The following is a 27,670-nucleotide window of genomic DNA, read 5'->3' on the forward strand; positions in this document are numbered from 1 at the left end:
GTCAAAATGTTGCCGTTTCATCTTGTTATCATATTAAGAGGTCTATTACGGTATTTCTTCGTTCATGAACCCACGGTGAAGATCACCAAAGGCTGTTACCGTAATCCAAATGAAATCTTGAATACTATACAAAATTTCATATTTCTCTTAAATTCGGCCTCAGTTCGGAAGATTTCTTTAGAATGCATAGATAGACCCACATAAATCCATACTAGATACAGCATATTTTATTTTTCTAAATCTACGATTCAGCGAAATTAATATAAAATCATGGGATGTTCGAACACTCCAAAATGCACATCTTAATTTATGATGCAAAGACATCCAGACCCCCGTTGAAAGTAAACCACCATTTCAATAATGAGAGGGTTAGCCTGAATTTATGATTACGCTTCTAATTTATAAATCAAAAATGAATGCAGACATGCTTGAAAATAGCTGCATTTGTTCAAATCGAATTCTACATCAAATCAATATCGCCATAAAAAGAAGGAAATTTCGATTCATCGTAAAGCTCCGTAACCAATGACAATTGGTTAACTAATTTACTCCAATCTCGATTTTTATTGGTTAGAGTATCTTCAGAGCTTAACTGAGTCACTCTAAATACAACTATACCCCACACTATAGCGTGAGTATAGAATATTACACTAGTTTCTCAGTATGCTTATGTTGTCACGTATCACCGCAAATCTTAAGTGGCTACTAAGTAAAAGTAGACGTTTGTTCTTGGATTCAGAGAACGATGCAGAGACAGGGGCCAGGCCCTCATCCACTTTTCTGACGCTTGAACATAATTTTTTTCATCGCCTGCTGTTAAAGGATACCAGTGTAAAACCGTTATTGTCGTATTTCTGCATAGCGTTACATTCTGAAATTCTCAACAGTTCATGGGCTTAGATAGATTTTAACCTTCATTTTATAAATTAGATATTCTTAACCTCCTTGAATCTATTGTAATCTTTATTATCCTTTTTACATAAAACATGCCTGAAATTGTGAGCATATACCATTCCTAATTTCAACTAAGAAAGTGCTCAGAATGCACCTAAACGCATCTCATTCTTCAAAGACCAGACCCCTTTTGTGCCTTATGCACCTGGGGCCCTTTCTCCAAAAGCTAGATTCTCGAACATTTATCTAAATTACTTAATGGCATTTATTTCAAGTCTGCCCTCCTCTCGTTTCGGCGTTTAACGGTTACCCCTCTACAAATCGTCTTCTTTTCAGTTTGGATTCGCTTGCCAGATTCCCTGTTATAAATAGCGACATATGCTTCAAATTTGCAGTGGTATACGGGGTGTTCGAACTTCGCTGAATCACTGAATCACTGAATTGCTGAACTGCTGAATTACTGAAACGCTGAATTTTTTGTTAATTATCATTTTTTTAAATTTCACTGATTTTTTTCAAGCAATTAAAATACAGAACAATAGGTGATTGTGTTTATCTTTTGTCCGCCTTTCTACTGGTTTTTGGGCACTCGGAGTCGATATTTGGGGGAAACTTCTACTGTAGAACAGGCAGAATAGGACCTCGTTACATCTGGTGGCAGCGTAGTGGGATTTGATTGTGAAAAAACAGTTGAAATTGAGTTGAAGCAGTGAACACGTTTTTCTCCGCTTAGTCTGTGTAAATTACGGTTACTTTTTGTGTGTACTTTACGTACGTTTTTTACCTACTTCGTAATTCCTAGTTCATATTTAGTATTATTTTAGTGCCTGTTTCCCCTAATTTTATTTGCGGTCCTGTATTTTCTGTGTCATTTATATAATAGAATAGTAATTATGTCGGATGTTGAGAATGATGCCTGTGAGCCCTTGGCCTTATCTAGGCCTATGTCACTATCGGCCGGAGCTGCACATCATGACCTCCTGGTTAGTGGGGAGGGCAACCTCTCGTCAAAATCAAAACGTGGCCGTCCAACGAAGACGAAAGCTGAAAATTTAAAAACATCTGAGGATTCCATCCTTCAGCGCCTGACTGAAGTGATGAAGAGAGTCGTGATTCGAGATGCACCCACCCCAAAAATGCACAATATTCCGGCGCCCAAGCCCTATACCATGGGACACAATTTCCGCGTTTGGCTCGAAAGGTTTGACGCATTCGCTGACCTGGCTCAGATTAGTTCTCGCATCAACAAGGGCAAACAGCGTAAATCACACCTGATGATGCGACTTGACAATGAGGCATACCAGGCTGTCTTGAACCTACGTCTCGACTCGAGCCTGTCGGCCAACAAACAAAGACTGTGGATGACTTAAAGATGTGGTTGAAAGGGAGGGACCAAAAGACAACAGAATCTGTGGAACGCTATGCTGTTGAGTTAGCAAAACTGGCAAGGAATGCGTACCCTGGCATTGCCTTAGAGCTACAGGACGAATTGGCCAGAGACCAATTTCTTAAAGGTAATAGCCTACCCGTCTCAGCGAAGCAGTCAATGTATGCGGCCCAGCCAAGTTCGCAGGCTGCACCAGTCGCTCAAGCACGGACTCTGGAAACAGCAAGACAGTTGACTGAGGGCACGACTCATAAACAAAAAGTATCCGTTAACCAGACCCAGCTCGACTCGACTAGCTCAGCCATAGCCAAACAACTCGACAAATTGAAATCGATGATGGGAATGCTGATGACTCGAGTAGGCCATTTGGAAGCAGTTGTGTCTGGAAATGGCAATCCTCGACCGCCTGCTGATGACAAATGTTGGCGTTGCAGGGATGCAGACCACCCCAAACTTGTGCCCACAAGTTAAAAGCTATAATTGTGGGGGGAGTGGTCACTATTCAAGTAACTGCCACTTACCTCAGGGAAACGAGAAGCGGGGTTTTCAGGGGGGCAAGGGTAAACCCCATCCGGAAATAGTCCCCCCCTGTACCGCTGTATATACCCCCTGCAAGACGTAGAAAAACATCTTATGAATATGGCAAATGGCCTAACGTGTGATGCAAGTAGAGATGCACCTATTGATGGTTCCCATCATAATAGCCCCACCACCGTGAGACCATCAAACCATATTCAAATGATATCGAGACCATCAAACCATATGCAAACAACACCTCAAGATGGATATGTGGTTGCTGGCCCGGCATGCGATTCTAGTGGAGATACACCTACTGATGGTCCGCATCCTACTAGAACCATCGCTGTTAGGCCACCACAACATACCCAAAGAATAGACGAAAATCGACATGACCCTTCGGAGAACAGTGAGGCTCCCAGTCTAGCTACGGAAAAAACTTGTCACAAGTTGCGCAACAAGGTTCAACCAACAGGAACGGAACCAGCCCAGACAAGCTTAGTTACAAACATCAGAACAGTGATGCTCCACACCTCACCTGGTACTCCTGGACACTGGTGCCTCCTGCAACATCATTAGAGGTTCAGTATGGGACTCTAGTAGCCCGATGGGTGAAGCCGCTGCACTGAGGCCAATCGAAGGAATCGTGACAACGGCTACCGGTCAGCCAATAGAGTTACGTGGGTTAGCTGAGGTATGTCTGAGAGTTGGAACTGAAGAATTTCATGTCCCCATTATCGTCAGCGAGGATTTGGCCCAAGACTGCTTACTCAGAAGTGATTTCTTCGAGAAATATGGCTGCAACATCAGACCCCTTGCAACTCCAGATGGTATGCTTGGGTCCACCCACCTTGCATGATTCGGGTGGTATCTGAATGAATAAAATTCCCGCCATTTAGATTTTGTGGGGATCCACTACAAAAAGTAGGGAAATAATCCGTGTGGTATATCGCGTCTGAATGTGAATCCTTAGGTACCTAATGATGGTTCACCTGGAGTCGCTTACTCTAAGTAATGTTAGTGACAAAAGAGCCACTCAGTCCAAATACTACCACACGTGACCCCCCAGATGTAGCATTTCTTTTGATTGTATTTTTCAGCTTCCCAGGATGAGGAACAGTGGCAGAGAGGCAAGCCAGTGCAGTGTCCATTGGCCATATCTACCTTTTGATGGTATAGATATTTTTGGTTAGACACTACACTACAGGTGCGCCCCGAAAACAAACCACAAACCATTAGTGGAGATCGAAAGCTGCATGTATCATGATCACTGAGATGCAACCCGGATGCGAAACAACGACTACGCCGTGTTAGATGTCTGCTGTTATCCAGAGCCGAGAAGTTTGGAGCTTAATATTGTAAAATAAGGACTATAATTGTTTAAATTTGTGTAGATATTTTGACTATATATTCCTGTTCAAATAGGAGTTTGAACAAGTTGAAGGGGGTGGTGTGATGGAATATGTCCATCAGTCGTTTTCTATGTTGTAACTGGAGGGTGCTGCCCTCTTTCTCTCTTGAAAATACAGAACAATAGGTGATTGTGTTAATATCTTTTGTCCGCCTTTTTACTGGTTTTTGGGCTCTCAGAGTCGATATTTGGAGGAAACTTCTACTGTGGAACAGGCAGAATAGGACCTCGTTACATAGGCTCAGCCTACGGCTGACCTAAAAACTTGTTTAAAAAAAATATAATCCAATTGCTCCATTGCTCTATGTAACTCCGAATTTCCATCATGTTTCGCTCGATTTTGTTGTGTTCTAATGGGAACATTTCAACAAAATGGAAAAAAAATTTGAATTAACACTATATGATTTTTCATGTGTTCTTCTTTATTTCTGATAATGGATTTCCTGATAAGGAAAGGAAAACATTTTCATTCGTTTGATATTTGTGATACGTAACTTTCAAGCCCCGAGGCAGGATTACGAATAGGGGAAGATAAAAATCTTAAAAGTTTGCTGCGCTGATATACGGGATTCGAACCGTCTTAGTAGTACATTAAGTTAACCAAAACATAAATCATATATGTGCGCAGTGAATGGGATTAGAACCGTCCTAAAGTGGTACGTTGAGGCTAATAAACATAATACATATCACACAAGGGCAGTGAGCATATTTTCCTACTTAAAAGATTTTCGATGGAGCAGTAATTGCACATGTGTGATATACCATGAGAATTCAGGGTGGACTTTGTGAACATTCATGTTTTTGCAAGTTCTGGCGTGATTCTCATTTCAAAGCGATTTCTCTTTTATTTTTCGTATAAATGTGGAGCTTAAAATTACCAAAATCTATTCGAAAACTACCACCCGCATCCGAAGAGAATATGTCAGAGGGATATTTTCATTGTTGTAATGAAAAATTGAGGACCAAAGGTCCTGTGCTCTCGAGGAATAGTTTTTTTATGATATCAATAAAAACATATACACATTGTTCATTCATTCTACTAATCAGTGTTTTGATTATGCAGATCTGTTGGCTTTAACAACTGCCTTAGATCCAGTTCCACAGTTGTGAGTTGGAGTTAACTCTTGAGTTGAAATTAGTTCATTTTCAATGTTTTAACTCCGAGTCAAATCTTAATTCGGAATGGAACTGTGTCTTCGGGCACTACGGTGAGACAGGGCACCTCAGACAGTGGTAGACCAAGAACAAATACGTCAGATCGATTTATGGCCTGGTATAGTACAAAAAGATCGACTGACCAATGTATATCACTTTCAAATGAAAATCTATTATAAAGTTAATTTCATTAAAAAAAATTATTTCGCTGTATGAGGACATTGTCTGCAAACCTTTCAAATTTAAAGACTCCCACTGAATTTCCCAGCACAAAACACGGAATTCTTTAAGACAGCGACGTATACCGACCGACCCTTAGTGCAAGGTGCCCGTTCACACCCCGCGTATTATTTCACCCTGTAAAATAAATTCATCCGAACGATTTATTGATAAAATGTTATTCGAAAATCTTTTTAATATTATTGTGATCAACTTCTATAACCATTCAACCCAATATCATGTGAAATAATCTTGAATACAACATTGCCAGATCTATTTTTGCAGCGGATTTAACCCTCATTATCAGACCTTTCGTTAATTCGATGACTATTAAAATGATATGCTTTGGTTCGCGGTTAACATACACGACATGATGCCAAAAAGACAAAAAGTGGATCAAAAGGGTGATAAAACAAAAAAAGGTCACTTACTTCATGATTACCATATCAATTATAACAAAACAAGTGACAAAGTAAATTGCAGTCCACGGTGAAATAGATAGCATCACAACATTCATGATTTCATGCCAATTACTTGTCGTTACAATTTGAAAGACTGTTAAAAGGGAACACCTGCAAACAAATTGACATCAGAAACAATGAATCAAGTATAAATGCCAGGCAAATCTATACATGAGAGCATTCCAAAAAATTTCAAACATTCAATTATTTGAATGAAACATTTTATTTCTTAAAGGCCTAGCTCAAAACCAATCGAATTTACCAGGGTATTCCACTTAAAATTTTGTTCCCAACCAACTGTTACACTTATATGTGAAGTCAATTACTCCTTGACTGGCCACGCAGAGATACTAAGTCATTGCATACTTGACCATAATAAGACAAAAAAACCAGTGAAAATCTGTATCTCACACTAAAGAAGATGACTCAATGGAAATGAATGAAACATTTGTGATTCTAGACATCATTGTTGTTCAAAAAAGAAACTACGTTTTCGATAAATTCTATGTTTTTGGTCCGATTTTCGTGAATTTTTTTAGGACTTATCCACCTAAATATATAATAAATCAATTCAAATCTAATTCATACAACAGAAATGGTGAAAAAAATATATACACATTCGAAACAAAGAAACTAATTTTAATTAGCAAGAATGATACAAAAAGAAATAATATAAAAGAAAAGTAACAAGCTGAAGCAGACCAAAGGGGACAGAATTCGGGAGTAACTATATATATATATATATAGGAACAATGGTCCAGTGGCTCGCCAAACTGTGTGAAGTAATAATCTATCGTATAGGCTACCGGAACGTAGAAATTCATTGTATCGCAAATTATACAAGAAAAAAATATATCAGGACTCGGTTTTGGTCAGTGTGAACTTTGAATGAAACTTTTAATGAGAATGACATCTTCAAAAATTGCTTATGGAAATTTTTGGAACTCAACGGATGTTCATAATCTTAATACATCCCCGGAATGACGTATAACAACTATAACTATGAGTGAACCGTTAAAATTTCATTATAAACGGCACCTTTTAACATTTTATTGATAAGTTATAAAAACATTCTTACACTCAGACCAATGATATATTTTTTTGCATCAGTATCCCACTATACTTCTTAGTGAGTATCTACATCGATTTTGATGTTTTGTGAGGGGGATTCAACCAGACAAATTCTACGCTCCACGAAACGCGTGGAATTTATATACTGTCAATTGAAATATGATATTCATTAAGGTGATCAATCGTCTTGAACAAGGGGTCCAGGGACACCATGCCCACATGGGAAGTGGTTCCAAATGCTCAACAATCTAACAATTTCAATATTCAACGCCCCCTGGTGACCATATACAGAATCCAATGACCCTGAAACTCACCACAATCATAGAACATGTCAGCAGCTACGATTTTGTAATTGATTGCGATAACAAAATATGCCTCGTTACCACTTTAATATGGAAATACTAAGTTATTCTACTATTCAACGCCCCCTGGTGACCATATTCAAAACCCAATGACCTTGAAACTCACCACAATCATAGAACATGTCACGAACTATAACTTTGTAATTGATCATGGTAACAAAATATGCCTAGGTACCAATATAATAAGGAAATACTAAGTTATTCTACTATTCAACGCCCCCTGGTGACCATATAGAATAACTAATGGCCTTAAAACTTGCCACAATCATAGATGATGTCATGAGCTACAACTTTGCAATTGATTGTGGTTACAAAATATGCATTGATACGAATATAATATAGAAATACTAAGATATTGCATTATTCAACGCCCCCTGGTGGCCATATACAAAAACCAATGACCTTGAAACTCACCATAATCATAGAACACGTTATGAGCTACAACTTCCTAAATGATTGTGGTAACAAAATACACTTAGGTATCAATATAATGTGGAAAAACTTTTTCCCACTTACGAATGAGTACTGCTGACACCAAGATGGCCGCCAATTGCGTCATAATTGGCTGATGAAAAATACCTGTCTCAGGTATAAAACATCCCTTTCCAAAGAATACCCATCACAAATTGCAATGAGAAATGATAAACCAGTAGGAAGCTACAGGACTCAGAATTTGGGCCAAAATTAACATTTTTGGGCACTAAAAAGGTCATAGGACGGCCATCTTGAGTCCGATCGACCCAATTTTTGTTATGCTGATGGGCCCTGGGGGAATTCACATATATCCGAATGATCAAGGTAATTGATCAAAGCGTCTTTAAAATTTCCCTCAAAAAGTTCAAAAATGTGTAAAAAGTGCTGATTTTGGCGAACAACAATGGCTGCCAGTCGGCCATCTTGAATCTGACAGGGCCAGTTTTTGGGCTGAAGATGTGTCTAGGGTAGATACATGTGTAACCCAAATATCAAGACATTACCTTGAAGCGTCTTCAAAACTTCCCAAAATAACTGGATTCCGTCTACTGACGGACGAACGGACGGACGACGGACGAAAAGTGAACGCAATAGCCCGCTGGGACTAAAGTCCCAAGTGGGCTAAAAATTAGAAAAGTGCTTTGGAGGGGAATTTCTTGATAGATTGGAACTAGCTGTAGTAAGCCTCCAAGAACGTGTTAGGACAGAAGAATTTCAGTCGGATTCTATGTTTTATTGTGTTGTAAAATCTAAAATGCCCGTCGCTTACGTAGCCCAGTATAAGAGGTGGTTACACCAGGACGTTCAGCCAGAAAATTTAGAATCGTTATTATGCTGGCTTGAAATCGAACGGGCAATTCGTCAAGAAGCGCGGGAAGAAGGTCAAAAGTTCCGTCAACAGCCATCATCGGACAGAAGCACTTATTTTGGCGCCAATCACTCTAACCAAAGCAGCTGCATATTATGTCAAGAAAAGCACGAACTCAGTAAATGTAAAATTCATCGAATTGAAAACCAAAGATAGGTGGAAAATCTACAAGGAAAACAATATTTGTTTTAGATCTTCGGGCACCGGGCATAGAGGCGGGAGCTGTCGAAGGTCGAAGAAATGTGGTGTAAGTGACTGCAAAAGGACCCATCATAAACTCATGCACATACAACCACGAGAAAATTCACGATAAGACTTGAACCCGACAGCACCAGGATTCACGCCAGATCTAGCTCACACCCACAACACCATCAGATCTGAAGAATCAGGGCAAAGAAGAGCACATCCATGCTTTACTCGACGAGTGGTCCTCAGATTGCTATCTCAGCGAGGAAACCGAAAATTGACTCAGCCTTACTGGGACTGAAACAAATATGAGCCTATCGGTTCTTGCCGGGAAATTGAGCACAGTTCACGGCAAGCGTTTAGACGTCTGCATTCTTGACGCCGAAAGAAGAAAATGTCAAGGGAAAATAAGCGCGTTCACAGTTCAGAAAGTTACCGGTAGAATGGAAGTAATCCTCTGGAATGAAGAATGAGATCATCTACATCTGGCCTCATCTACAAGGCATAAATTTCCCTTCAGCTGCACGACGTAATAAAATTGACATGTTAATAGGATTGAATGACTGCGCGCTAAGTTTTCATCAATGCATTGCTGAAATTCCTGGTAAAGCGGGTGAACCTGTTGCTCGACTAACTCCACTGGGGTGGACCTGTATAGGACCTGTACCCACCAATGTCTGTCAACTGGCTCACAGTCCAACGTATTTCATAAAGTCTGATGAGCTGACCGATCGCATAAAGCGTTCATGGGAACTTGATCAAGATGGTTTAAAAGATTCAAGTTTTTAGCCAGTAGAAAGAAATATAGATCTAGAAACAGCAAAAGCAATGAAACGACGTGATTGTGGCAGATACCAGGTTAACATTCCCTGGAAGGAAAATGAGCTGGTCCTAAAAAACAACTACCAACTTGCGTTTTTCAGGTTAAAAAATACCGAAAAAACATGGCTTAAAACAACCACAGGTACCAGCTGAATACAACAAAGTCATTAGAAGCTACCAGAAAAAAGGGTACATCACGAAGGTACCAGTTTCTGATGAGGCGTGGTATCTGCCTCATTTTCCTGTCATCCGCACCGATAAGACAACGACTTAAGTCAGGATTGTGATGGATGCAGCCGCCAAGTCAGACGGAAAATGGCTGAACGATTGTATAAATTCTGGCCCTAAGTTGCAGAATGATTTCTTAAATGTTTTGCTAAGATTACGCAAAAATCCCATCGCCTTAGCAGCAGACATCGCAGAAATGTTCTTGCAAATTGAAATAAACGAGGCTGACAGGAAGTTTCATCATTTTTTATGGCACGATCTCGATTTAACACGCCTACCTGATATATATGAGTTCAGCCGTCTGGTATTTGGCAATGCCGCATCGCCGTATTTAGCGCAGAAAGTAATACGCACACAAGCGGAGAAATGCGCGGCAAACTATCCCAGGGGTTGTGATGCACTACTCAACTCAATGTACGTCAATGACCTACTTGATAGTTTGAATAGCACAGAGCAAGCGATCAAAGTCCGAAAACAAATTACAACTGTTTAAAGTTCAGCGGGGTTCACCGTTCGAAAATGGATATCCAATGACTTCGAAGTCCTCAGTGACGTACCACCAGAAGACAGAGCAACATACGTCGACATCGGCGATGGAGAACTGCCTGCACTCAAAACACTCAGTGAGACTTGGGATGCAAATAACGACCACTACACTATAGTGCGGTACGGTGTTGGTCTCATTCACGAACTAGCTGAACCTACCCAGTGGCGACACGTTCCTACTTAAATGAACAGTGCCAATCTTCCGACACGCGGAATCACAGTTACAGCTACCTTGTGGAAAACGACTTATGGTGGAATGGACCTGAATCCTTACCAAACCAGAGGCTGACTGGCCTAAAAGACAGGAGGATATTTCACCAGACACCGCAACCCAGTCTGAAATACGCTCAGTCACCATGGCTACGATTGTTGATAATTTGGTACAAGAAAGGCTTGATCCGTCACGATACTCTAGTTGGATTAGACTTGTGAGAGTCACCGCTTGGTGTCTAAGATTCATCCACAACAGAGAAGCGTCTGCTGACCAAAGAATTAAAGACGAATTTTTACATAAATCCGAGATAGTCGAAGCAGAACATTTCAGGTACAACCTGCTCAGAATGACATATACTGCAAAGAAATAAATTCATTGTCTAACAAACAGGCAATTTTGAAAAGTAGCAAAAAGTTAAATCATAGATTGGATGCCGAAGGAATTTTACGGGTTGATGGCCGATTACAATTTGAAATTCCACATGAAACTCGCTGTCCCATAATTCTACCTCGAAGCCACCACGTCACCCGACTAGTAATCGAAAGGTACGACAATGAAGGACACCACAACATCGGGGAAAATCACCTGCTGAATAATATCAGAGCCCGATTCTGGATACCTAGAGGCAAAGAAGCAGTCAAGGGTTACAAGCACAAGTGCTTTGGCTGTAAAAGGTGACGATTAAAAGCTTCCGAAAAGATCATGGCACCACTGCCAAATTATCGCTTAGACAAACCACTTAGAGCATTTTCAAGAGTTGGTGTGGACTAGGCAGGGCCGTTCATAACTAAACAAGGAAGAGGGCGCATTTCTACTAGCGTTCTCTCGATTTTGTCATCGTCGTGGCAAGCTTGAATTAGTGATATCCGTCAACGGTACAAATTTTGTCAGTGCTGATTAATTAAAAGAATTATTTGATCGTCTACAAAAAACGAAAATTATCGACGACGCTGCGACAAAAGGCATCGAATGGAAATTCAACCCTCCCCAGGCTCCACACTTCGGTGGAGTTTTTGAGTCGATGGTGAAAGCAGCAAAGCGAGCTATAAAATCTGTGTTGACAAATGCCGAGATAACAGACGAAGATTTACTAACCGCCACGACCTGTGCAGGAGGACTTCTGAATTCTCGCCCATTAGCAGTACTTAGTGCTGATTCAGACGACATAAATGTTCTAACTCATCATTTCATAATTGGTCAGTGCGGGGGTCAAATTTCCCCTGTATTTCCAATCTGTAGTAAATTGACTGAGAGATGGAGAAGCGTTCAAGAACTAGTTTTACATCTTTGGCCTCTAGGTCTCGTTACAGAAGTATATCCCGGAAAAGATGGTAATATACGCGTCGCTCAGGTGAAGGTCAAGGGTATTGTTAAAACGATCAATCAGTAGACTGTATCGACTGGTAGAAGCTTAGTACGTGTTCGGTTGGCTTGAGTCCGGTTTACCGCGCTCAGGAAAGGAATAGTGAGACTCTCCTTTTCCAATAGTCTTGGGGTCACGGTTTAGGCAACCGGGAGTAACCCCTGTAGCCTCCCGTATGTATGGGTTACTACATAGTGCTGGCCCGGCGACCAGGGTGAAGAAAGTTAATGGTTGCGCTGGCCCGGCGACCAGGGTGAAGTTGTATGTTGTATAATGGTTGCGCTGGCCCGTTGACCAGGGCGAAGTGGACCTTTACTCGAAATATATAATTAATAACTAATGAGATTCATTATATTACGATAGGTGTAGCTTAGTTATATTTAGTTTAGGCGTTAAAAAGTCATTTTAGTTCCAAGATATAGTAGTTTCTATTACGCTAAGCTTAAATTTCACTGTAATGTACTTGTTTACACTTTGTCTTTAACTTGCATCTTGTTTACTATACATCTCGTTGCAGATTTATTTCATAGTAAACGATTACTTACTATTTTTGGCAGCTAGTTCCGATATTCAGATAATGTGTGAGTTCATGAATGACTCACTGCTGAATTTACTTTCATATATTAGCAGCACATTTGCCTTATAATTAATTATCTTATAAATCGGATACTTTACTCAATACCCTTTTTTAGATTTGTCCAATGCCAGTTAGTACGGCAATTTTATTGATTAGATTGATTGAATTTCTGATATTCCCTCTGGACATATCAGGGAGGGAGGTGTTCCCGAGATTATTTACGTATTTCGCGCATTACTGCTCTGCGGTTTTCTGACCCATATAGTTTTTTTCTTGCTAGTCACGTGTTAGAAGCAAATAAAGAGATCATCATCGCAGCATCATACAGGACACATCGTTTCCTTTTCGTTATTCGTCTTTCTCAATACTAAGGATATAGTCGTGGTGGACAATCAACCCTACAGGCACTATCTTCATTCTATCTTTATTTTATTGAATGTAAATTAACGACATGAAACACGATAAAAAATTGCCCAGGCAAGTCGAAAAGCATTTTTACAGTGTGACGTAATTACTGCATGAATTACAGTGATCGATCGATATCGTCATCTCCAATTTCTATCATTCAGTTCTCGCTCTTGCAAAAAATTTAAAGCAACCTTGTCTGTATCAAATTTATAGTATTTTAGCTAATAAATGTTTTAATTGATGGACTATTATCAAAAGCATAAGCAATGGACCCTCCAGTCAACCTTTTTATCATTTTGAAAATATTGAACCCTTTTTTATTATTTCCCCTGGGGGAACATAGAACCCGGGAATATAGGACCCGGGGAACATAGAACCCGGGGAAAATAGGGATGACCCCAAGCCCCTTACGCACTCAGCAGATAGATTTGCTTTGTAATGCGCATCGGGAATTACCATCTTTTCCATGCATTGAACACCACAACAGTGATTAAATTTACACGTTGCAATATCCCGATGGTATTTGCCGCTGCTGTAGTTTTTTTGGAATTGAATTGAGCGGCAGTGTGATGCATCCACTATCAGTGCTGAGTGACAAGTGAGTTCGAGTCTGGCTGCTTATACATTGTGCAGGCAACTCTTCAAAAGCCTTCCCATCGTGAGGATAAAGGAATAATCCAATAAAAGCCAAGCACATGAAAGGACAAACAATCATCAGCCGGCATCGCATTTTGATGCGTACGTTTGTCCGGTTGGTCTACCTATTATGCATCAGAGAAACGAAAACAAGGCAATTGTCGAAAACATATACTTTTCCATTATTTTGTTCAACGATATCTATGACAGTAAAAGACCCTACGAATTAAATACTTTTGTGGACCACAGTAAACTACATAGGGAGATTATATAGATGATTATGGATGATGTATGAGGCAGCTATGCAGAAGACATGTTGGCTTTTCATGACCACAAAGTAAATCATCACCTTGAAGAATTTTTTATGACTTCTTGTAGTCTGATAGTCATATGTTTAAATTAACTGCTAACTAAGAATTTCATGTTAAAGCATATTCAAGGTAAAATCATTGGTCAAGTGTATTTAAAAATACACAACGTTACCTCTTACATTCGTACCAATTTACGAAATTTGTGTGCATTTTTGTAAATATAAATGCAGGTCCAAAGTACACACATTTTCAAAATACATATGCATTAACTGTTTACTTCAAAATACATGCCAAAGGTATATTCTTATTTTCCGAATACATGTGTATTACACGTGTGTTTAGTTGTGTACGCGTCAACCATTTTTGTAATAGAGGGTGTCCGACTGCCAAACACTAATGCAAAACAACGAGACACCATAACACAACGCCCTTAGTTGGAATGACAAATTCAAAAGTTTGAAATTCATTCAGGGAATGAGTTAAGGCAAAATGTATCAAGCAAAATGTATTCGTCCCAAACCAGTCACTGAGCCCCAAACTCATTGCAAAAAGGACGCCATAGAAACTTACGGAAATGTATCAAATCCAACACCACATCCAGTTTCAATATGTTCTGAGCTGTAATTTCCAATTTTGAGAGTTGAATCACTGAAGGCTTCCATTCCAATTACAGCATAGAAGTATCTAAAATATAGTCAGACATGTTCACAAAAGATTTGAAAATTGGAACTTAAATTTCACATACCGGTATATGACAGGGTTGGTTTGCTACAATCAATATATTTTTAGTTAAAGCGGCTAAGCACGAGCAGTAACGCTCTCTGCTTCGCAGCAAGACAATCGTTTAATCATAAAAAGCGGCGATAATCGTGATAATCCCCTAACCTAAAGTTGACCTTGGAATTTTCTTTAAAATTGCCACAAATTCGTTGATTTCTATCATATGAACGCGCGATTCAAAATTCCATTTCCAACAGATTTTAGCCGCATGATCAAGCTACATGTTGCACGCGCACCACATAAACATAGTAGATTGCATGACATAATTTTGGTTTATATACATGTAATTTTTCACGATTTGTTACTGAACAATATAAATTCATTGATTCATCAACTGATTGAAAATCTATGTAAAATATTTTGATTATATAACGATTCGCTCGTACGAATTCGCTCGTTACAGTTATGTAAAGCTTAATTTAGGGAGCTCATTTATTCGGTTGAGCCACGTTTGTGCATACGAATCCGTTTGCATACGATATGGTTTCACACGATTGCAGGAGTTTTTTGTGTTTTCGTAATTATCTTCGATCCATGGCGATTGACATTCACGTAGAATAGAGATCGCTGATGCTGACCAGTTCTGTATATTATTAACGAGAAATTTTTTAAAATCCCATTCAAACAGTTTTTGCGAGGTTATTTGCCGGGAGGTTATTTAAAAGGATCCACAGGCAAACAGTTTCCAGTTTATGACGAATATGGCATGGAGACAAACCCATTTCTCCCTCAATGCTGGCTTTTGGAGATGATCTACCAACTCCCGAGAAAAGTATGCATTGCACGGAACTGAATTTTTTCGTACACATTATAGTTTTTAGACCCCCAAATTCCGGCACCATAGTCCAATATCGGCGTAACTAGAGTGTTGTAAAATTTCGTGAAAGTTTCATATTGTAGCCCGTAGGTAGCTAGAGGCTTTGCGACTACTTTACCTAATGCGTGACTCGAAGAGTTTGTTAGTGCGGATATGGAGAACGCAAAGTTTAAACAATAGTTCAGTTCTAGACCCACGTAACGGTAGGAGTTGGTGTATTCCACTAATTTATTCCCGAGTTTGAATTCGAATTTAGATTGACTTCATCCTCCTTCATTGTTTGGTCCAATTATTGACTATATCGAGCATTTTTTGTAGTCCCGCTTCATTACCCCACTTTACATCCGCATGTAAATTTTGTTAAAAGTCATTAATGTAGACAGAAAAGAGGGTAGGGCTTATCTCATCTCCCTGCCTCGAACCACAGTTAATTTTGAAGTCATCCGCATAAAAGTCATTGATTCTTACACAGCTTTGCACATCCCGATAGAGATTTCTTAAGATAGATAAAAAATTTCCATTGAGTCCCGAGTTTTGGAGTTTGGAAAACAAAAAGGGATGGTTAATATAATCGAAAGCCTTTGCGAGGTCTATGAAACAGGCATGGTTGGTTGCTTTTGTACCTTCCTAGTACGGATTATTTACGTGAGGGCAAAGAGGTGGTCTATATCGTTTCGGTTTTTGAGGAATGATCGGGTATTTTCCAGGAATGCATTTAATCGATTATTCAAAATAGTCGTGAGCAGTTTATATTCCGTTGATAATAGACTTATTCCTCTATAACTTAACGGCTTTAACGGATCTTTGCCTTTCTTTAATATAGGGTGTATTATACCACTTCTCCATGCGTTCGAATTACACAGTTATTAAAACAACTCGACAGGAACGAATGTAGTCATACAGAGATTTGATTGCATTTTTACATTTCGGTTGGAATGTTGTCTATCCCAAGGCTATTATTAGAGAACTTTTAAGCTTTTAATGTTTCTTCCAATTTAATTGGCTCGTTCAGAAAATTGCGGTATATTGAGACTAATCATGCAGCTTTACGTATTACACATATTACGTATGTACCTATACCAAAGTATTATTTTCATAATGAACAGACCGCATTACATGCGAAAAACGGATGCTTAGATGAGTTTGAAAAATTTACGCTGCTTATTGGTTAAAATAGGAACTTATTATGTGAGGAGTTCGAAACACTTTGATCGAACAATGTACCTGTTCGAACAAAAAACTTTATGGACCAACAAGAAAAATTTCTCCGAATGAAAATGATTCAGTTCGATCGAGCAATATACGTTCGGACTAAAAAAATGATTTTTTCAAATTGCAAAGTACTTTTGGTTTGAACGAAATCAATTTTTTGTTGCCACCAAAAAAAAAAATTTTGAGCGAAGGTGTTTGAACGAAAGGCATTTTTTCAAGCATCCGATTTATGCGATCGATTTCGTGAATGATTTGTTCAGATCGTGCGGTCGAATTGAACATTCGTAAAAATGACGATGGTTTAGGCAAATCACATGACCTAAACATGGCGATGATGAGAAAAAGATTGTATCCTTATCAACTACCCGGGGGAGCCATCTTGGAAATCAAGACACCGAATCGCTCGCCGAGCGAGTTGGACGATTTCAATAATCGTTCGTAAAAACGCTGATCGTGAAATCGATCGCAAAAATCAGTGCTCGTAAAATGCGTTTCTACAATCAATCGCAAAAATCAGATGCTCGTAAAAATGCCTCAAAGATCCTTTCATTCGGGGCTCCCTAGTAACTAAGTCATCGGGAATTAACAAAATACCAGTTTCATAAATGATGAAAAACTCAAGTGAGACGTCTGAGAGCGGTCTGCTCAGACAAAAATTTTCAAAAAAAAAATCTTCATTTTGCCAATAAAATATCGTTGATAATTGTGATTGATCACTGCAAGTCAGGACCAGTGAATCACTAATACCATTCTAATAAATCTGATTCTTCCTTTACGGGGAACTTAGCTTAACCTAGTAAGCCTATGTATATGCATAGGCTTAGCATCTGGACAGAATGGGCTTAGGCCTATTTAATTTCAACCTCCTAAATATCAAATGAAAGCAATGGTGTTCAAATGATTTTTTCAAATTGGTTCCATCAAATAAAGTACTTTTGGTTCGAACAAAAAAATTTTTGTTGCAACAAAAAAAGAGAATTTTTCGAGCAAAGGTGTTTGAATGAACAAAGGCGTTTTTACAAGCATCCGATTTTTGCGATTGATTTCGTCGAAATCGTGCGATCGAATCAAATGTCCCTAAAAATGCCTCAAAGATCCTTTCATTCCGGGCTCCCTTGTAACTAAGTCATCAGGAATTAACTAAATACCAGTTTCATAAAAGAAAAACTCAAATGAAAAGTCTGGTTTATAAAGCCGTTTGCTCAGACAAAATTTTCAAAAAATCTTCATTTAATAATATTGTTAATTGTGATTGAGTCAGAACGAGTGAATCACTAATACCCTTAAGAAAATAAATGTATTTTCATGTGCAAGAATATATTTTTCTGTGAATAAATACATTATTAGGGTTTTCTGTTTCTTCACAGAAAACCCTATTGAAATTCGCGTGATTATTATTAGGGTTTTCTGTTATTTCACAGAAAACCCTATTGATATCCCCGTGATTATTAGGGTTTTCTGTTATTTCACAGAAAACCCTATTGATATCCGCGTGATTATTATTATTATTATTTTCTTCCACACTATTTTTACTAAAAGAACAAAGGCTTTGTTACCTTGACGCTGTTGTCGATACAATCCATCTGATATCATTCAGCTCACTTCGATCTACAAATACCCCGTGCGTATTTCGAAGAATCATCGTTACAAAAGCACTGTCGGGCCGTAAACATCGAAAATTGAGCCCTATTCAAAGAGCCGACATGTTTTTCTAAGTCCTCTTTCCGAAATCTGCCGCACGTTTCTTGTCACATCAATTATCAATTCAAGCATAAATTAACAAATTTATTACCCAAAGATTGCCCATTCTGTCGCGGTTTTTAAAAACTAATTTTAACAATAGCCCATTTTCCTCATCAAATCGTATTACCGATATACAGGAAATTTACTACTTTAGATTTTAAAAGCACTGTCGAGCCGTAAACATCGACGAATCGACGTGTGTCACTATATCGTCGTTCCGGGGATCAGCTGCGAGTTTCACCTCATGATGGGAATCAAATCGAGTACAAATTAATTTATTACTACCAGTGATTTGGCTGCGGGCGTCATGCAGTTAGTTTAGCAATACCTATTTTTCTTTATCAAATTAACCGTGTATTTACTAAGATAAATCATAAGTGTACCGGGGAGTCGTAGGCCTAAACGAAACACGCCGAAGAGATATAGCGGAGAAAAGCTGTTATGTCGACGAGGTATCAAAATAAAAGAATATATTACTTTATTTGGCCGCGGGCTTCAACCTCTATATCAATACCATCAATACTCACACTTGACATTCGGAGTAAGCGTTCGCTGTGGGGGAAAGGGATCGTTCGCTGTGTCGCTTGATTGAAGTGTTTATCGAATTTGACGCGGCTTTAGGCCTACCGGTACTGAGCTTTACTGTCTCAAACAAACACAGTATAATTGTTGCGTTTATTAACGGACTCATTGGATTGAACTTCAAAACAAAATTTACGATATTTAGGTGGGTTGTTATTCAATAGGCCTACGACCAATCTGTCCGGATGTTAGGCCTACGCATATACATAGGCCTACATAGGCTAGTAGCCTCTACTAGGTTAAGCGTTGGCTGTGGGGGAAAGGATATCGTTCGCTGTGTCGCTTGAAGTGTTTATCGAGTTTTACGCGACCTTAAGGCTTTATAGTATGGTGGCTGATAAGGGCCATGCGTAAAAAACACACGTATATGCAAATGAGGGCGACATTATGACAAAACGACAAAACTAAAATAACGCGACAAAACAATAATTTTGGTTTTGTCGCCTGCGACAATTCATTATTTTGGTTTTATCGCCCGCGACTATTCATTATTTTGGTTTTATCGCCCGCGACAATTCATTATTTTGGTGTTGTCGCACGCGACAATTCATTATTTTGGTTTTATCGCCCGCGACAATTTTTTTTTTTGTCGCAATTTCATCGCCTGTGACAATTCAATATTTTGGTTTTATCGCCAGTGACAATTCATTATTTTGGTTTTATCGCCCGCAACAATTCATTAGTTTGGTTTTGTCGCCCGCGACACTTCAATATTTTGGTTTTATCGCCTGCGACAATTCAATATTTTGGTTTTATCACCAGCGACAATTCATTATTTTGGTTTTATCGCCCGCGACAATTCATTTTTTTGGTTTTGTCGCCCGCGACAATTCAATATTTTGGTTTTATCGCCAGCGACAATTGATTATTTTGGTTTTATCGCCCGCGACAAATGATTATTTTGGTTTTATCGCCCGCAACAATTAATTTTTTTGGTTTTGTCGCCCACTTTATTAGCTTTTGAATGATTAGGCCAATTAATAACGTAATAAAGACTTATGCTTTCGCCTATTTTGAAGTCGATTAATCTGATATAGTACGGAAGCGATAAAGGGCCTCGAGTTGTCGCATTCAACTCGACAAGTCGCCATCTTTATGTTGATATATCGCGTCAAGTCCACATGAATATGTCTACATATCGTGATGTTTTCACAACAAATTTCGCTTTTTTGCTCATTTTCCACGGGACAAGCCGTCATTTGAAGACATGTCTAAATGTAAGATGAGGACGCTAGTAATATGACGACTGAGTTTCAAGTCGTCATGAATATGTCGACTTGTCACAAGGAAAATGGTCGAGAAAACGAAATATGTCGTCAAAACGTCACGATATATCGACATATTCATGTCGACTTGACGCAATATATCGCGGTATGTCGACATAAATATGGCAACTTGTCGAGTTGGAACGCGACATCTCAAGGCCCCTTATCGCTTCTGTAGATATAGTGTCGAATAATAAGGTCATTTTGGCAGATTCTTTTTTTTTAAAGTGATATTAAGCGATCATTCAAGTGATCCTACTTAATGAAAGATCTACGGAAGCGATAAAGGGCCTCGAGTTGTCGCGTTCCAACTCGACAAGTCGCCATATTTATGTCGATATATCACGATATATCGCATCAAGTCAACATAAATATGTTGACATATCGTGACGTTTTGACGAATTGAAAATCAGTCGTCATATCACTGGCGTCCTCATCTTTCAGCAACGCCAGTCACATGGAGTCGTACGTGTTCTACTTTCTGCGACGCGACACGACTGTCACAACCAACCGACGCGCTCTTGCGACTGGCAGAAACTAGTCGCACACAATCGTATTGCAACCGACTTGCACCGAAACTTGCGATGCAACGCGAGGATCGCATCGTGTCACAAGACCAACCTACGTGCGGCTTTAAGTTACTGCGGAGCACCAGAAATATCTTTTTTTTTCGTTCAAAAGACCTTTCGCTTGAAAATTCTTTCGTCGGAACAAAATTTATTTCGTTCGAACCAATAATATTCTATACGATTGAACCAATTTGAAAAAATCGTAAGAACAAAGTTGAACAAACTTTTTTTGTCCAACAAAAGGTTTTTCGTTCGAACAATCGTTCAATTGAACAGAATCTTTTTTAATTTGAACAGAATTTTCTTGTCAGAACATTAAGTTTTTCGTTCGAACAAGTATATTGAAAAAGTTTTTTCTCCGAACCGAAAGTATGAAGTATTTCGTTCAATCGAACAGAATTGTTTTCATTCGAACATTCGTTCGAAAAAATTGTTTTCGCTCGACCAAATTTTTTTTGCCGGGACTTAAAATTTTTCATTTCAACAATAACATAGCTTTTTATTCGAACACATTTTTTGTCAGAATGAAGAAAATTTTTGGTTCAAGCAAAAAGCGTATTGTTCGATCAAACAGAATTATTTTCATTCCAACAAGATTTTCTTGTTGGAACATTAAGTTTTTTGGTCGAACAGCGTGTTAAGGTCGATTTGGAAATTTACTCGGTCTGGTATATGTTGGATTACTGTGTATGTCATTTGTCAGGACATTAAACAGAAGACAACTTAGGATACTACCTTGCGTGACTCCACTAGTTTGACCGACTTATTCCAAGATGAGGCGTTCCGTTGATTTCGGCTACAAGTTTTCGTTCAGAGATAACTGCTGAGCCATTTGGGCGACCTATCATTGATACTGTTTCCTAATAGCCTGTTAAGTAATGGCTGATGTTGTACCTTATCAAATGCTTCGTCGAAATCCACCGTTGAACAGGATTCTAAGACTGTGCAGAAAACCCGTTATCGCTGCTTTGCAGCTATATTTATTAGGGTTTTCTGTTATTTCACAGAAAACCCTATTGATATCCGCGTGATTATTATTATTATTATTTTCTTCCACACTATTTTTACCAAAAGAACATAGGCTTTGTTACCTTACCGCTGTTTCATATACAATCCATATAATATCGTTCAGCTCACTGAGATCTACAAATAGCCCGCGTGTTTTTTCACGAATCATCGTTACAAAAGCGCTGTCGGGCCGTAAACATCGAAAATTTAGCCCCATTCAATGGGGCGACATGTTTTTCGAGTCGTCATCCCGAAATCAACCCGCAGGCCGACTGTCACTTCGATTATCAATTCAAGTATAAATGAACTAATTTATTGCCGCAGACTTCACATTCAGTCGCGGTCTTCAAACAGTGATTTTAACAATAGCCCATTTTCCTCATCAAATCATATTACCGATACACTGGAAATTTACTACTTTAGATTTTAAAAGCACTGTCGAGCCGTAAACATCGACGAATCGACGTGTGTTACTACATCGTCGTTCCGGGGATCAGCTGCGAGTTTCTCCTCATCATGAGAATCAAATCGAGTACAAATTAATTTATAACTACCAGTGATTTGGCTGCGGGCGTCAAGCAGTTAGTTTAGCAATACCTATTTTTCTTTACCAAATTAACCGTGTATTTACTAAGATAAATCATAAGTGTACCGGGGAGTCGTAGGCCTAAACTAAACAAGATATAACGGAGAAAAGCTGTTATGTCGACGAGGTATCAAAATAAAGAAATATATAACTTTATTCGGCCGCGGGCTTCAACCTCTTGATCAATACCATCAATACTCTATATTTCCTACAGTACATACCGATCATTGTCAAATCCACAAGGTATTTACTAAATAAAAGTATACAACACACTCCTATCCGTATGCTGGACTCACACTTGACATTCGGAGTAAGCGTTCGCTGTGGAGGAAAGGAGATCGTTCGCTGTGTCGCTTGAAGTGTTTATCGACTTTTACGCGACCTTATGGCTTAAGTATGGTGGCTGATACGATAAAAAAACACGAATATGCAAATGAGGGCGACATTACGACAAAACGACAAAACTAAAATAACGCGAGAAAACAATGATTTTGATTTTGTCGCCTGCGACAATCCTTCTTTTTAGTTTTGTCGCCTGCGACAATTCATTATTTTGGTTTTATATTTTGTTTTTGTCGCCCGCGACAATTTTTTTTTTGGTTTTGTCGCCCGCGACAATTCAATATTTTGGTTTTATCACCTGCAACAATTCAATATTTTGGTTTTGTCGCCCGCGACAATCCTTCTTTTTAGTTTTGTCGCCTGCGACAATTCATTATTTTGGTTTTAAATTTTGTTTTTGTCGCCCGCGACAATTTTTTTTTTGGTTTTGTCGCCCGCGACAATTCAATATTTTGGTTTTGTCGCCCGCGACAATTCAATATTTTGGTTTTATCGCCTGCAACAATTCAATATTTTGGTTTTATCGCCCGCGATAATTCATTATTTTGATTTTGTCGCCCGAGACAATTCATTATTTTGGTTTTATCGCCCGCGACAATTCATTATTTTGGTTTTGTCGCCCGCGACAATTCACCATTTTAGTTTTGTCGCCCGCGACAATTCATTATTTTGGTTTTATCGCCCGCGACGATTCATTATTTTTGTTTTGTCACCCGTGACAATTCAATATTTTGGTTTTGTCACCCGCGACAATTCATAATTTTGGTTTTGTCGCCCGTGGTTTTGTCGGAACATTAAGTTTTTTGGTCGAACAGTGTGTTAAGGTCGTTTTGGAAATTTACTCGGTCTGGTATATTTTGGATTACTGTGTATGTCATTTGTCAGGACATTAAACAGAAGACGACTTAGGATACTACCTTGCGTGACTCCACTAGTTAGACCGTCTCATTCCAAGATGAGGCGTTCCGTTGATTTTGGTTACAAGTTTCCGTTCAGAGATAACTGCTGAGCCATTTGGGCGACCTATCATTGATACTGTTTCCTAATAGCCTGTTTAGTAATGGCTGATGTTGAGCCTTATCAAATGCTTTGTTGAAATCCACCGTTGAACAGGATTCTAAGACTGTGCAGGAAACCCGTTATCGCTGCTTTGCAGCTATATTTATTTTTTATTTTCCCTTTTCCACACAGTTTTTGTTAAAAGTGTAAAGGCTTCCTTACCTTACCGCTGTCGCCGATACAATCCGCATGATATCCTTCAGCTCACTTCAATCTCCAGATACTGCATGGGAATGTTGATAAATCCACGTTATAAAGGCACTGTCGAGCCGTAAACATCGGAAATTTGGCTCCGTTCAATTAGTAGCCATGTTGTGTTTTCTTTCAGAAATTTCTCTCTTCTTTTCGAGGAAGAGCTATCGAATAATTCCCTCTCTTCTCCACAATCAATTTCAAAGTCAATTTTATGAATTTATTGCTCAGCAGGTCCGAGTCCGAGAGTTTACGAGTCCGGCGTTCGCGTGTCTGACAGGTTTACGCGAATTTGTTTGTTACCTCATTTTTGATTTCTTGTTATTCCGGTTATTTCAATTAAGTATATTGATGATCAGTTCATGTAACCAAAAGCGTCAATAAACAGATTTTGAATTGATCAAGTTTAAATCAAGGTCGTTGAGTCGCGGAGGGTTACTAGAATTACGTTCGACTCAGAGAGAAAACAAACGACAGAAAAGTATCAGGTGATTATCGGTAGCCTACTACGGTACACACAGTTGACAAACAGTGTTAGGCCTGTGCCGGTTGGTGCGTACTGGGAATAAATATACTGGTTGGTCAGTTGGTTCGGTTGTGAAGTGTGGAAGCTAAGAAAGCCTACCGCGCACCGGTATTTATTTGTCTATATAGGCCCATTTTATAGTACCCAATAGCATTTTAAGTACGTAGTTGTTACCTGTACGTGACTGTACGGTGATCTCCAAAGGTTAACCGTACGGGAGTTCCCGACTAACGCCGTACGTGAGTTCCTGTAATCTGCAAACATGCGTGCGTAAAAAGAACAGAGTTTGTGTTAGGTGAGGCTAGGCTATTTGTTAATCAAATTTCATCTAACCTGCAGTTACGTTCTGTGGCACAGTGGGTAAATCACTGGACTACTACTGGATTTTTTTTTTCGTTTGGTTTCGAATCCCAATATTGCATGTCTGAGCGTCAACGTACTCACATATGGCTAACCTGTAGTAATCGCCGTACAGTCACATACAGGTAACAACAATGTTTTAAGTATTAAGTGAGTGCGACAAGCCTACCATGCCTATGTGCTACAAACACAACTTTTTCCCCTCTCGTCGGCCCTACAGTGATGTTTGGTCAGGACTAGCCTAAACTCTAATTCAGTCTATGTACTAATTCACTCGATAGGCCTATTTTTAGCCCACTTGGGACTTTAGTCCCAACGGGCTATTGCGTTCACTTTTCGTCCGTCGTCCGTCCGTCTGTAGACGGAATCCAGTTATTTTGGGAAGTTTTGAAGACGCTTCAATGTAATGTCTTGATATTTGGGTTACACATGTATCTACCCTAGACACATCTTCAGCCCAAAAACTGGCCCTGTCAGAATCTAGACGGCCGACTGGCAGCCATTGTTTTTCGCCAAAATCAACACTTTTAACACATTTTTGAACCTTTTGAGGAAAATTTTGAAGACGCTTTGATCAATTACCTTGATCTTTTGGATGTATGTGAATCCCCCCAGGGCCCATCAGCATAACAAAAATTGGGTCGATCGGACTCAAGATGACCGTCCTATGACCTTTTTAGTGCCCAAAATTGTCAATTTTGGCCCGAATTCGGAGTGCTGTAGCTCCCTACTGGTTCGCCATTTCTCATTGCAATTTGTGATGGGTATTCTTTGAAAAGGGATGTGTTATACCTGAGACAGGTATTTTTGATCAGCCAATTATGACGCAATTGGCGGCCATCATAAGCACTCATTCGTAGGTGGGAAAAGTCTTTCCGCATTATATTGTTGATATTTAAGCATATTTTCTTACCACAATCAATTGGAAAGTTGAAGCTCATGACATGGTTTATGATTGCGGTGAGTTTGAAGGTCATTGGTTTTTGTATATGGCCACCAGGGGGCGTTGAATATTACAATATCTTAGTATTTCTATATCATATTCGTATCAATGCATATTTTCTAACCACAATCAATTGCAAAGTTGTAGCTCATGACATGATCTATGATTGTGGCAATTTTTAAGGCCAATAGTTATTCTATATGGTCACCAGGGGGCGTTGAATAGTAGAATAACTTAGTATTTCCTTATTATATTAGTACCTAGGCATATTTTGTTACCATGATCAATTACAAAGTTATAGTTCATGACATGTTCTATGATTGTGGTGAGTTTCAAGGTCAGTGGGTTTTGAATATGGTCACCAGGGGGCGTTGAATTTTGAAATTGTTAGATTGTTGAGCATTCAGAACCACTTCCCAAGTGGGCATGGTGTCCCTGGACCCCAGTTAAAACAATACAGTGAAGCATTCACACGCAGAAAGGCCAATTGATTTGAGCCATGTGATTAAATTTGGCCAGGCCTTCTCTGACCTGCTGACATTAATAGTCAAACCTAGATCCAAAACGTCCATATGGTCACCGCTTGTACACCAGAAATCATTGTAGGCCTGTACATTTTGCTGTTCGGTATACCGATTTCTCCATTCTTGACTGATACCGTAAAAACCGGCGTATAAGTCGAGTTTTTATCCCTTGATATTACCACTAAATTATTGACCTCGACTTATACGCCGAGTACAGTTTTCTACTAAGTATTTTCAGGTCACAAGAAATATTGATTCCACCAGATAAAAAAGACAGTGTTCATCTTCTCACTGCTATACAGTTTCAATAATTATTCATGATAAATAAAGCTATTTAATGAAAAAAACTTCTTTCATTTTGACACAGCTTCATTTAAAACGATGTATTCATATATGCACGCTCATAGCAGCGCTTAATACATTAGGCTATATATAGGCTATATATAGAGTGTGACTCACACTACTGTATCACTGTATGGTAGTGTATTATACCCGAGTGTGTGTGTAACAGTCTATTGATTAACACACAGCAGCAATCAGGCTGACCCGCGGCGGCATGCGTGAAGGCACACATCGTTATCAAAACAAACTATTCAATATAATGATACAAGTAATTATTCTTCTAAGAGAAGGGACTCGACTAATAAGCCGGATATATGTTAAAATCATGAAATGTAGGTCTAAAAATCGACCTCGACTTATACGCCGCGTAGACTTATACGCCGGTTTTTACGGTAAGTGTACGGTACAGCTGTATGCATTATACAATTGTTCCAATGGGAATAGGGCCAATTGATTGGGCTTATTATTTCCTGCTTTAGAATACTGAAATAAGCCTAACGTTCATTCAAATATCCAACATCGGTGAAATTTTGATTACTGTATACATGTAGGTTTTTCATGTTGTATGAATATTTTGCAGTTCAAATGAGTATGATGCTGATTCCAATGTCAAACGCATGAAGTTAGATGGACAGTCAACACCAAGATATCTCTCTTCGACCGATGTTGCACCATAGAAGATCTGATTCTTTCAACTCAAGCAAAGTGATT

General features: G+C 39.1%; 1 protein-coding gene across 13 annotated transcripts in view; it reads right to left on the reverse strand.

Moving 5' to 3' along the window:
- LOC141915498 (uncharacterized) overlaps window positions 1-27,670 on the reverse strand; it is a 473,311-nt gene that overhangs the window by 281,468 nt on the left and 164,173 nt on the right. For 12 of the 13 annotated variants that reach the window (XR_012620964.1, XR_012620965.1, XM_074807054.1 and 9 more), the window contains 2 exons: window positions 14,680-14,793; window positions 6,014-6,154 (listed from right to left, as the gene is read on the reverse strand). Coding sequence is in view for 11 of the 13 variants with exons in the window: in XM_074807054.1 (XP_074663155.1) it covers window positions 6,014-6,154; window positions 14,680-14,793 (255 nt within the window). In the remaining 2 variants the exon portion in view is untranslated. The remainder of the gene's footprint in view (window positions 1-6,013; window positions 6,155-14,679; window positions 14,794-27,670) is intronic. The other variant, XM_074807059.1, reaches the window with a different exon arrangement.

This window comes from Tubulanus polymorphus, chromosome 1 (genome assembly GCF_964204645.1).
Source record: "Tubulanus polymorphus chromosome 1, tnTubPoly1.2, whole genome shotgun sequence".
Lineage (NCBI taxonomy): Eukaryota > Metazoa > Nemertea > Palaeonemertea > Tubulaniformes > Tubulanidae > Tubulanus > Tubulanus polymorphus.